At 41.2% G+C, this 13,788-nt stretch overlaps 1 protein-coding gene across 2 annotated transcripts in view; it reads right to left on the reverse strand.

Annotated features, from left to right (window-relative positions):
* Positions 1 to 13,788, reverse strand: part of COL24A1 (collagen type XXIV alpha 1 chain) — a 270,456-nt gene that overhangs the window by 185,525 nt on the left and 71,143 nt on the right. For both annotated transcript variants that reach the window (XM_090049548.1, XM_090049547.1), the window contains exon 7: positions 11,266 to 11,319. In XM_090049548.1, coding sequence (XP_089905674.1) covers positions 11,266 to 11,319 — 54 coding nt within the window. The remainder of the gene's footprint in view (positions 1 to 11,265; positions 11,320 to 13,788) is intronic.

The raw sequence follows: 13,788 nt of genomic DNA on the forward strand, positions 1-13,788 counted from the left end.
AAGGCCTCATTTTCTCCAAACCAATAGAGCATCTTGCTAATCACACAGAGTACTGGTATGTTTAGAAATGATAAAGGAAAGACCAATTACATTCATCTGCAAATTACAAGACGTAGAACATATTTTTAACCATATACCAGAATGTTTGTGAGTCAACTTAAAGAGTTCCATGTTGGATTGATTTCCCTATTTTAAAAAATGCTCAAAAAATAAAAAAGGAAGATGATGACTGTGAGAAGTAGGTCCATTTAATCCAATTTTCCATTTCAGTATGCTGTATCTGAGCCTACTAATATTGGTGTAGGGAGTGAAGAAGATAGCTGTGGCACTGGTGTGGAGAAATTGATGTGAACAAATTAGGTGATTGAAACTGTTCCATTAATGTGCCATGGCATGTCTTAGAACACTTGCTGGTAGCCCATTAAAAACCCCCCCAAGAGCATGAGTAAACCCTCTGCAACACAAACCTGGAAGGCAATGCATTAACATTTCCTTAGGAATGATGGGTAAAATATTCAAAAGTGCCTTAAAAGGATAAGTCCCTCGGGAGTCTTAAATCCTATTTATTTTGTATTCAGAATTTTACCCTACTTCTGAACGAAAAGAATTCACTAGAATAAGTGCTTTTAAAGAAAACGTTCTGTTGTTTGGTTTCATCTGGACTGGAAGAAAGGGAACTGAGGCTTAGTAAATCAATCACAATTAAATGTTCAAGTGAATTATTTCAATTACATGTAACCCCTCCCTGTGTGCAGTCCTATTCAGAATTAAAATTACTTCAGTTTGGTTTAGCTTATTTCACTCTGAAAATCTAAGAAGCACTAGCATTGCTAGGGGAAGGCTAAAGGGACATCCATGCATCCATGCTGGGACCTCCAAAAGAGTCCCTCGCCATGTGGCACCACACTAATGTGGCTCTACTGCTTCTTGTTTGGAAGCTAGTGGACACAGCAATAACATGCGTGTCTTATGTCACATAGACAAGCTCTCAGTCTCTGTCACTTTTTATTACTTTTTCTGTTTCTGTACTTTTGCCACTAGAATATGTTTTGTTTAATTAAAAAAAACCACATTGCCCAAGCTCCCAGACAGAACAGTAGTTCTGCCACCTCCCAAGGAAGACAGAGAAACCAGGAACTCACTGTTTTGAGTGCACAGGAAGAGGAGATGATCTCTGAACATGAGGGAAAAAAAACCTAAAAGAGCTGCTGTGGATATGCTGTTAAGCCAACAAGCTGTAAGATTCTATACACTATCATAAAAAAAGTTGCCATAGGAATGGAAAACTGCTTTGCAAAAAGTTAATACGACCTACATCAATTCAGGAATCATCACGCAAATAAACATATCTATGGCAACAGCTGAACAATGATTTTCAAAATGTTGAGAAGGCAGTGGTAGAGCAGAGTTCAAATGATGTTTACGGGACAATAATCTTCTTAGTCTTCTTGCTTTTCAGCATAATGACAGGAACGAAGCAATTCAGCATAAGTGATATAAATTTATGTCATTCTTGCTACTGTCTCATGATTACAATCCTGTGGTGTTCTTCTGATGCTGCATCAGCCTGACAATACCACAAGCACCATAATACAGAATGTACTTATCAGCTCCATATTTTCACTCACTGACACGTGGTTTCAAAATGTTGTTTTGTCTGCTTGTAGCCTCATACTAGAACCTTGTTTGGTTTCTTTGTAGATCCACTCTTTTTGAATTTGACATGTAAAAATTACATCAGGGTTCTTGCCTAGTCCCTCCAGCCTCCTGAAAGAATACTTAATATTTATTTTGTTTACAAAATGTCATAAATGTCAATGATAGCATCTATAAGAGGTTCAGCAATATAACTGGACCTCTTTCAGGCCACTCAACATGTCAATTACATCGGTTTGCCCAGAGGTTTTCTAAACCTTTTCAGACGTGAGAAACCCCACATCTGACTTGCAGAACCTCTCACGAGACCTGAGATACCACTCTGAAAACTCCAGCTCTTAGATTTCACTTGTTTTTTGACTACAGGAAAACCAGAGAGTTTTTCTGCTGCAAGGAACTCAGAAAGCCCACACATCAAGTTAGAATTCCTGTTTGAAATCCCTGGCTTTATCTTGTGATTCATGTTTGCACACCTAACAGTGTCTAACATTGTGTGACAGCCCACAGCACCCTTGAAAGGATCTCAAGCACCCCAAGGCACCAGAGAATAATTGATCTAGACAAGCGGGAATGCAACTGTAGCTTGCGGAGACAAATCTAAACCAGATACAATCTAGCTACAAGCTAGCTCTTATCTTCATAGCTATGAGGCTGCAGTGGCAAGGGTTTTAGCTGGTGAGTAAGTACCCAGGGTCTTGGTTAGGCTTATGCCATGTTGCTACAGCTACACTGGTACCAGCACATAAGCTGCTAAGTTTATTGGGTGCCTTCCTGTGTTGCTATGCTGACTCAACTGCAATGCTGACACATCTGGAGGCTTCCTTCTACTTCCAAGACCCAGTATTTCAAATGCAAATATGAATATACTTCTTTTGAAACCAAAAGGCCCCTATCTCTTATCAAGATAAATCAGGAAATGCTGTATGGATGTCACAATATACAACTGATGCACAATGACCCTTAACACATCTCCAATGAATACAGCTGTTATGCAGATTTGATTTTGGCCCCCCACATCACAGTTCCTTTGCACAGTTTTGCTTCACTATCTTTTAATTACTCTTTTATGGCATACCCTACATGCAGAAGATTTTTTTTTAATACAGTTACTAACATAATGCTCTTGTCATGCTTCCCTTCATATGCTTTATTAAGAAAAACATCTTTGATTACCTTAGTAAGGAGAACTAATGGGATGCTAACTTAGTTGTGTGTCTTTGCTAGTTTCAATGTAAATTTTAGATTTGTTATTATGAAGAGAGATGCTTGCTACAAAGAAACCCCTTCCTCTCCACTTTGTCTAGACTTGGTCTTGAAGAGGGAGAAAGGACAGAGGTTGAATTAATGGTTTCTTTCAGAGAAAGGTGGTATACATTATCTTGATGAAAAAATACCAGACAGTGTATACTTAGTAAAAAAAATAAGGTAAGCTTCAGGCAAAATTACATTTAAGCCAAATCAATACATCAAAATGTCCCTAAAAACAGCATTCAAGGGAGAGTATTTTCCCCTTCAATTCAAATAGTTCTTTTCAGTTAAATGGCACCCATGTGAAATAAACTTAGTCATTTACAACCACAGAAAAGTTGAATGTTTTTGCAGATATTTAAACATTTATTTGTTTAGTACCAGCAACTTTCAGTGTTGTATACAGCACAGAAAAATGAAGACAGGAATACTAATAGATATGCCTCTTTCTGTTTGCAACCAAATCTTTTCCTTTCCAAATAAAAACTCTGCATTTTACTTGTAGGCAATTAGTTAATTGCTTTAATTAAAGTTATTTTTGATTTTGACTATCTGCAGCCACTTGTGTATGATGGTTATTTTTGCATGTATGCATGATTCAAGGCAAGTTAATCTACAGCCTCATGGTATTGTTTTGGGCTTCCATTTCCTTTATGACCCTGTGGAACTTAAACTGATGTGCCATGGCAGCATGCATATATAATATGTCATCCCTCCTGAGATTAAACTGTCTGTAGCATTCACATCAAAAAACCTCAACCACCTACCCTCTCTTTGGAAAATCTGTTCCTTACTCTTTGATCACGAGAGATGCTCTTTGTCCCTGTTTGTCTCTACTGGTCAAGTTAACTATATATTTTTTATGTTGAAGACTCTTGGACTGCTACAAGTACAGTTGTGTCAGGAGGCACAGATGGTAAGTTTGCCTCACCAAATTTGGCCCCAGCTGCTTACAATATATACCCATTATGAAAATATTATTATTTCTTCAACTCACCTGTGGCTACTTTTCTCTTTGTGCATGCACCCGTCTGGCCTTGTGGAGGTGCTCTCTTGCCACTTTGGAGCATGCACCTGGTGCTGGCCACAGGGTGTGTTCCAGCGGCCTTGACGCTGGGTCATGTTCACCCCAAAGAAGGCCTCGATACTAACCTGCCATGGCTTTATCTTTTCCTTCAGTGTTGGCGTTCCTTCTCATTGCTCCTTGCAGACCAGGTGCTGCCCTTAGTGGGTGTTCTCAGGGCTTCACCTCCCCTACACCCTGGCCATGCACCAACCCTCAGGACAACCAGATGTTGGATCGCTGGGTTGCCCTTATGTTGTCTTCACCTGCTTTGTCTTCTCCTTGCTTGTCACCTGGCCTCCTTCCATGCGAGACAACCACGGGATGTCAGACTGGACCAGACAAAGCACCAGGTCTTCCTTCCCTACGCTGCTACCTGCTGTGCTATTCTGGCTCCTCCTGGCCTGTGGAGGCTGCCCTTGGCTCCTCTCCCTTCTTCGGAGCCCTGCAAAACTCAAAACAATTTAGGAGGAAAGAAAAAGGAACCATTGGGGTGTGGGGCCTTGGCCTGCCCCACTCACAGGTCTGGCATATGTGGCTCCACAGTTCCTCGATGCTGTCCTCCTAGCCTGGCTGCCCTGCCAGGCCAGTGTGATGCCTTCTTCAATAAATCCTGGACCCCTCCATCAGGTCCCTGTGTGCAGCCCAGGGAGCAGCCTCCCCCTCTGGTCCCAGTGGTGCTGCTGCCAGCTCTATTTCCCTGCTGCCAGCTTTTAAATCAGATGGGCGGTGATTTTCCTTGATGTCATCAGCCAGCACCATTTCCAGACAGCAGTAAAAATGTCTGATGAACAATGGGGGTGGTTTGTCTCAGCATGGCTCACCCAGCTCCATTTTTCCTAAAAAAGGTACTAGTGGAATCCGAGGCAGGGTTGACCCTCCCGGAAAACAAAGAGAAAAGCCCTGAAGGCAGGGCATATGTACCTTTTTTCTTAAAGCAGCACTTTACTATACAGTAGCAAAAAGGAACTTTGTAAAATACCTTCTTTTCCCATCTGGATTCCTTCACAGCTATGCATGCACGATTATCCTTTAAAAGGAGTTTCCAAAATGAAAACAAGTTTGCAGCTCAGCAGAAATCTGACAACAGGCTTATTGACGTGGGCTGTGTGTAGATGAAATGAGGGGCATGTGTACATAACACTTTAAAGCCGGTTAAGTGCTTTTGTACTGCTTTTATGGTGTTGGTGTTTGCCTGTGTTGGCAGCATATTGTGCAGGAATTCCAGCCGCTGTAGCAAATTTGGCAGCATAATCCACCTGAAATGACTTGGGCCGCAGCAGACTAAAACTCTGCCTCTTTTCCCTGGAGCCTGCCTACCTGCCTGAGCTGCACTGGGGCCTGGTGCTTCCCTCTGTGGCTGTGGTGCCCCCTGGGACTGCCTGAGCTCGGTGCCTGCAGGCAGCTGCCACCTGGAGGGGCCTGCCGCTGCTGCAGAGAGGAGCAGCAGTCATTCCCCCCCCCCCCCCCCCAGTCCAGGGATTGCTCCACCCACCAGCAGCTCGCCCTCCCCTCCCTGCCACCAGAGAGGCAGGTAAGGGGGGGTGTGCATGATGCTAAAGCATTTAAGGAGCACTAAATTGAAGCAATGTTTTTAAAAACCCACCGCTTCAATTTAGGGTCTCCATTTCATCTACACATGCCCATAGATATCTTGGTTAATGATACCAAAGTTCAGTCATCTCAAACACTGCAAGGCTGGGGCTAAGGTCTATTAAAATAGAGTTGTGATTTAATAATTATAGGTGTAACATAATTCAAGGGACTGGTATTCCTACATGACTGATTCAGACTAAAGGTTTTTCAAATGTAGTTTTAGTTAGAATCTGATCTACATATCACAGAAAAAATAAAATCTTCAATGCTCAAGTGAATTCAATCATGTGTGGAGTCTCTAACCCTCACAAATTGAGAATTCTTGTGGAAGGACGAAAGTCAGCTTTAGTTCCGCACCCCCAACTGAGAGTCCCCTAGTGGAGAACAAATTACAACAGGCTCATATCTAAGCAACTTTTGTTCAAAAGAAAGTAGAAACTGACACTACAGCAAAGCAATGCATACTTTAGGATTCAAAAGACACCAAAGTTCTTCTGGTGACAGTTGCTGGAAAGAAACAGGCTACCAGATAAAATTTGGATCTGATCTGGATAAGAACTAACCACACCAAGCTGAATTTTCTCCACCTAAGGACTATAAATTCTAGTGGCCTTTGAGCAGTGGTCCATGGTAGAGGTAGTGAGGAAGCACGAGGCCAGGAAAATAAGGACCTCTTGTGTCCAGTCCTCATCACTCTTCTGCCCCTGCTGCAGCAGGTTATTCAGGGCAAAGATTGTGCTTATAAGTCACCTGCATACCCACAAAACCTAGCCTCCACCCCCCTCCTCTTTTTCTCCCTTTCTCTTTTCTCACTCCCTTTTTCTTTCCCACTTCCTTTCTCTTTTCTTCCCCCCCGGATGTGGTAATCTTTACTTGTGTAGGGTGAACAACAACACGCCAAAGATCTGTAGATAAATGAGATATATTTCCATACTAGTTTTAGAACTAATTCTGTAGTATCTCTCTCTACCGTTTACAGAAAAAATAAATATATGGTTTTGACCAGTGCAAAAAACCACTGGCTGTACTACACACAAAAGGCAATTACAAATGTTCGTGACAAAGAAAGAAAAGAATGCTTTAAAGTGCAATATTGGATTTTGCATTTTGCTCTGGTACTCTCTCTTTCTTGAATTCTGTTGTCAATAAAGCATTAATATGATTAACATGATGTAATTTATATTTTCTGCTTAATGACTTGTCAACACGAATGAATAAGGTCTGATAATCTGAGACTGTTTCTAGTTTATATTTCTGCTGAAAGCTTTATAGTTCTCCTTTATTTTTTCCATTTTCTCCTTGATGGAATATCTACACTCTGTCCTAGTTCCTAATCTCTAAATTGTATTTCTCCAGTTTAAACATGGACATCATTTCTGTGAAGATAATACATAGTTGTACTTCTCCCTGAACAAACTGAGCTTCTGTCTAAAGAAGCTAAACTGAGCTTTTGCCTCTTGCTTGCTTGGTCATCTGAAATGACAAATCTTGGCTACAGCAAAACACACTACAAAATGACTTAAAATGAAATCTTCTTTCTGCATAAATTCTATCCCACAACAAGAAACAATCTTGTAATCCCTCCAAAGCCTTGATGAGATGAGGGAAGCCATCAATGACAAGGCATCTGAAGCTGATGGAATCCCTGCTGAAATCTTCAAGCTTGGGGGAGAGGAGCTCACATCACAGGAACAGAAATGATGAGGAAATCCCAGATGACCTCAGGGACACCATGATTGTAACAATCTTCAAGAAAGGAGACAAGTCCAACTGTAGAAATTACAGAGAGATTGCCTTGCTGTCCACCACAGGAAAGATCACTGTGAGAATCCTCCTGAACCATCTGTTTACATTTGCTGAAGAGTTCCTCCCAGAATCTCAGTGTAGTTTTAGGGCATCAAGAGACACAACCTACATGATCTCCACTGCTTGCCAGGTGCAGGAAAAATGCCAGGAACAACTTAAACCTCTCTACATTACCATCTTTGAACTCAAGAAAGCCTTTGCTCTGTCAACCGCGAAGTGCTGTGGAGGATCCTTCTGAAGTATGTGTGCCCCCGAAAATTCATCACCATGCTTTACTTGCTTCATAATGGTATGCAAACAGTGATTCTCAATGATGGCTCTATTGCAGATCTCTTTGAGGTTAAGATGGGAGTTAAGCAAGCTGTGTCATCATTCCAACCCTTTTTTTGATATTCCTTACCACGATGCTACATCTGACCACCAACAAGCTTCCAGTCATATAGTAGAGCTAACCTACCGAATGGATGGTAAGCAGTTTAATTTCAGTCAACTCCAAGCCAAAACCAAGACCACCAATCATTGAGCTCCAGTATGCTGATGATGCTGTAGTCTGTGCTTGCATGGAAGCACACCTTCAGGCAATCATCGACATCTTTACAGAGGCATACAAGAAAATGGGACTGACACTTAACTTTCAGAAGACTAAGGTCCTCTGTCAACAAGCTCTTAATGAACAGTCCTCAGCTCCAGTAATTCAGATTTACAATGAGACTCTGGAGAATGATGAGGATTTCTCATACTTCAGAAGCCATCTCTTGCAGAAGGCTGACATCAATGACACAATATTGCCTCAAATGTGCAAGTGCAGCTTTCAGACACCTGAGAAACAGGTGTTTGAAGATCATGACATCAGATATGAAACCAAGTTCATGGTTTATCAAGCAGTCATGATCCCCACCTTACTGTACAGAGCCAAGACATGGACAACATACAGGCAACTTGGTGTCAAGTCACTGGAGAAATATCACCAACATTGCCTGCAGAAGATCCTTGGAGTCCAGTGTGGATAGATGCACCAATATTAGTGTCCTCTGACATCAACTTTGCTGGGCTGGCCATGACGATTTCCAATTCCAGACTCCCAATGCCAGTTTTACTCTCCCAGCTCAGTTAAGGTGTATGCTCAAGAGGAGGGTTAAAAAACACTTGAAGGGCACCCTCAAAGCCAACTTTAAAAAATGCAACATCAATATCAACTCATGGGATACTATTGCCAGGGATGCTTCAAATGGAGGAAGAGCCAGTTGCAAGCAGCTACTTTGAAATCTTACAGTGACAACAGGTGAACGAAAAACAATTATTCACCAGAGTGCCCCAAGGGAAAACCAGGAGCAATGGTCGAACTCCTAGAAGAAGGTTTCAGACTGGATATAAGGAAAAACTTCTGCATGCTTCATGTGAGCAGACTCTGGAAAGGCACCCATTATGGGTGGTGCAGGCATCTACCCTGGAGATCTTCAAAAGGAAACTAGCTGGACATCGTGCTGGGGTTATTTGACCCCAGCAGTCTTTGATGCCCAGAGCAGGGGGGCTGGACCCAGTGATCTCATGAGGTCTCCTTCCAGACCTAAATTTCTATGAATCTGATTCCTAAGCCTGGCTTAGCTTTGGACTCTTGGACTTTGCCCTGTGGATTATCCTTCAGACTTGGTAACTGGGTTTCCGATTCCCAGGTTGTAGATTCAGAGATTTCTGGGTTCAGAAGGGACATATTAGATCACTGAGTCTGACCCCCTGCTCTGGGCAGGAAAGAGCGCTGGGGTCAAGTAACCCCAGCCAGGTGCTCATCTAATCTCCTTTTAAATGCCTCCAAGGTAAGGGAAAGCACCACTTCCCTAGGAAGCCCATTCCATATTTTGGCAACCCTCACCGTAAAATTTTTTTTCCTGATGTCCAATCTAAATCTGCTCTCCTTCAGGTTATGGCCATTGTTTCTAGTAACCCTAAGGGGTGCCCTGGTAAACAGAGTATCCTGTATTCCAGGGGTGGGCAATTATTTTGGGCGGAGGGCCGCTTACTGAGTTTCGGCAAGCCATCAAGGGCCGCACGACAGGCAGCCAGGGACAGGTAAATATTAATTTTCTAAATTATTTAGGAGCTCCATGGGCTGGAAAGAATGGTCTGGTGGGCCACATCTGGCCTGTGGGCTGCATGCTGCCCACCCTTGCCCTATTCCTTGCTGACCTCCCCCTCTCCCCCCAGTGAAATTGTAGCCACAAGATCACCCCTCATCCTTCTGTTATGGAAGCTGAAGAGATTCGGACCCTGGCTTGGCCTTTTGGCTCCTGACTTGTGACCCTTACCCCTGCAACCCCCATTTCATGCTTGGCTCTACCCACTAGGCAGGCCGACCCGGTGAACTGCAGCAGCTTCAGCTCTTGCTGGGGTGCTTGACTACAGCCACAGCAAGGTCCCCCTCCCCATCAAACTTATGGGCTGGATTGATCTGGCTTGTGGGCCACATATATGACACCCTGACTTAGAACATATGAACTCTGTGGCAAGTTAAGTGTCATTAAAGTTAAAATATGCTGTGAGCAGTCACACATTAAGGGTTAATACCATTTCTTCAGCTCTGACTTCCCACTGGAGGGCTGGTGAGCAGGGGTGTGATTAGGAGCTGGGACACCTGGGCTATTTCCCTGCTCTGGGGAAGGTGAGCCTGAGAGCAGTACAGGACTGCCAATTGCTCCTTTTATCTCTGTGGAACAGACCGAAGTTACCTTAATATGAGCTTGGTAGCACAGCCCAAAGTTAACCCTTGCTTGAGATGGCACAACTTTAAGATAGTTAGAGGACACTTAGCACAAGTTAATGAGATTTAATGCACAGACCCTTGTGTTTTAAGTGCCCTTTGCATGGTCTAAATGTAATGTGCAACTTCACCTTAAGACTCTTCTATTAAAATATCTTTGTCTTTCAGGCGAGTATATATTTACTTACCCTTACCAAGTTTTTCAGAGAAGAACATTTGAGAACATCCATAAAAATGCTTTCATTTATATTTTGCTACTACATTTTCAGTGAATTCAGTTCTCAGTGAAGTTCTGAATGAAGTCATGGGCCTAAAGCATTCTACTTTTCTGCCAAATGGACAGTGACAGTGCATGCACTGCAGCCATACTTAGATATGAGTCCCAAGTTTAAAGCAGGATTCAAACTGACCCTTTCTAAATAAGCCAACCAAAATTGAGCAAGACTCCAGCATATAACTCCTTCATTTGCCAGTGGTGGAGTCTGCACCAAATCCAAAATGCAGTCTGCCCAGGAGGATGGACAGCCTGAAGTGCATGTGTATTTCAGCTATGCTCCCTCTGCCTGATAAGAAGGAGCACAGTATGCTGAAACCTTACTAACTCCCTAATACTAAGGATTGGATTTTAGAAGAAGGAATGAAGAGTCTTAATTTACAGTCTAAAGCAGAGATGTAACAGGGCAGCTCTATGTCCTGGGTAGTGGCTCCACACAAGGCAGCCATGGCTGCAGTGAGGGCTATTTTTGCACACTCCAGTTGCTCTGCTCAGTTATGCTACTAATCTACAGCGACTTTAAAGCACTTATAGAGCTATAGTCCTCAGCTTCTTCCAACATAGGAGACAATAGCTATAAAGTTCTATAACTTTGTATTCCCTGGGAAAATTTCATTTTTAAAAATTATTAATAAAGTTGGAAACATTCTGGAAAAGAGGTCAATGAAACATATGACTATGGTCCAATTTATTCTTGCAAATTATATTTTGATAGAACATTATTTTAAATTTCAAATGATGACGAATTCCCAAAGATGCACTGCGCAGTTCAAATATGGTCAGTCTCAACGTGTCTGCAAACATCCCACTCCCTTCCAATGGACGTGACTTTAAGATGAAAATACAAAACTTAAAACAAAAACTTACCTTCTCACCTGTATTACCAGGTGGACCTAGTAAACCGATTGGACCCATGTCACCCTGTGCAACACAATAAAGTAGAAACATTTTATTTCACTAGAATATTTTAAAAGATTACAAACACCTGAGACACAGTACATTTTTCTTTACTCTAGGATATTTATGATGAAAATGACAAATGTTTTATGTTACAGGGTCCCCAAATTGTTGTATTTTAGTCATCTTTAGTGGGTTTGAAGAAGTGACATAAGTCTAGGGCTATACTTTTGCCTAGAGTGAACTGCACTTTAAGTAAGTATCATCATCCTTGCTATGCATTCTTTTCATTTTTGTAGTTCCTGGGAACCTCAATTGTGGATCAGATCTGACACTTGTGTTAAGCAGTGTAGAAAACAAATGGATAGTCCCTGCCCCAGTGAGCTGGCTATCTATGCATATGATAGGAGACTAGAGACTGATACAAACAGATGAGCGGGAGAAACAGAGACAAGAAGACAATGTTAGCAATAGTCTTGGCAAATCAGCAACTGAACTGTTGTCAGGTATTTTCTCCTTGGCTATGATGCCTACATTTTAAGGAAGAGAGTTTTAGGAGTCAAAGAACTTTCAAGTTGATTTAATTAGGTCTGTTTTCCAATATTTTCATTACAAATTTCTTGCACTACAGAAAATGGTTGTCACTTTTAGTTCCATACAAATCTGCAAGCAACAGAAAAATATATATGGGGTTTATGTGGCGAGTATGCCACATACTTTAGATATGCTTGAAAACAGAATATTGGCAAATTTTCTCATTTAGCACCATGGGCCAAATCCAGAGACAATATGGGATGGCATAAATTTAGACTCAGACTCTCAAAGACCTGCTTGTATCTGCATAATGATAAGAGTGAGTTAATGTAAGAGAATCCTTTTCATGCCAAGGGATTGGGAAAAAGTGCAAGGTGGAAGCTTATGTCTTCTTAAACTATCACAAATTGCTTTTTATGTTTAACTCTTCTTTTACGGCTTTTCAACTTGTGAGTTTTATTAACCTCAGGAATCCTATAGAATCAGTGGGCCAGATTCAAATGTGATGTGTCAGAGTGCTCCATCTTGGGAATTGGTCTAGGAGTAGACAGATGCAATGGTTACATCAGAATCAAATGATACCAGTAGAACCTGTTACAATGCAACTGTTACATCTGCATGTTTGTACAGCAAAAATAAACTCAAACTGTTGTAACAAGGTTTAAGTTACAGTGATTTAGATAACTTAAACAGCTATAAATACATATATCTCTTACAGATTTCTGTAACAAGAATGTAAAGTCAGGATTTTTGCTACATTTTGCAGTTAGTAAAAATGTTACAACAGTTTGTCTCCTGACCATAATAAGGCTTAACATAAAAGCAAAAGATATAACTCATAACTATATAATTTAGGATAAATACAAAGCGTTCTTAAAACAGATAGCATTATAACAAACATGATATTCAATTTTCAGTATTAGCACATTGGTTTTAAAGTGTTAACCATAATTAGTAGATATGCAGTCCAAAAGTGAAGTAATCATAAGTATCCAACCCACAGCTTCCACAAAGAACCACTCTATATGTTTATACTGACAAATATTTTAGCAAGACACCCAAACAGATACCCAAATAGTTCAACTATGGAAGCTTATCGTGAGAATCCTACTTAATATGAATTGGAAGTGAAAATCTTTGATTTCTTACTGTCAAGTTATCTGAACTTGCCACCATAAAATACTCTTACTGCCTGTTTTTAGAGCTGAATGATCCTTCATTCATAAACGGCTGCCTTTTGCTGCCTTCACTTCACTGGGGTAATGTAATAGGAATGTTTCTGTACTAAGGGGTCATCTATTCAGGAAGCAGGCTCAGAATAGTTGTTGATGAGAAGTTTCTTTTATGAATTTTCTTATTCCACACTAAGAGTGACTTTTTGAAGTTTAAGTCAACTTTTTTATCCTACAATATCTAATCTGGAAAAGACACATCTAGTGCAGAATAACAGGATCCACTGAATGATTAAATTCAGAATAGCCTAAAATTCATATCCTTGCTATTTTGTACTAACTTCTCTCTGAATTCCCTGTGCACACAAGTCCTAAATTGTGTAATATTTAGCTGTAACCTAAAAAGTAACGGTCAAGATCTGGCTGTAGTTGCATCCCTATTCTTTATCAATCCAGTTTGCTCTATTTGAAAATAAGAATGTTTTTTCTCCTAGCAGCCCACCCTTCAGGCTCAACCTGAAATCAGAAAGGAAGGCTGGGTTCTTGGAGTGGGCACCATATCAAAATAATATTCTGCCCCTAGCCACACCTGAATAAACCCACTGCAATTTAGTTAACAGTTTTCCAGATGATATGAAAACTGGCCTGGAGAAAATAGCTATTTTTCTCCTCCCTAAGGAGTGTATATAAGATTTTGAATGAGAAAAAGGAGCAGAACTGCTGAGTTGAGAGTCATTTTTACATTTCTGTGTCAAATCAGAATTTTTCTCTGAGTGTGGTTCTCTCT

The sequence above is a fragment of the Crocodylus siamensis genome, chromosome 5 (genome assembly GCF_052110815.1).
Source record: "Crocodylus siamensis isolate JL-2025a chromosome 5, ASM5211081v1, whole genome shotgun sequence".
Classification (NCBI taxonomy): Eukaryota; Metazoa; Chordata; order Crocodylia; family Crocodylidae; genus Crocodylus; species Crocodylus siamensis.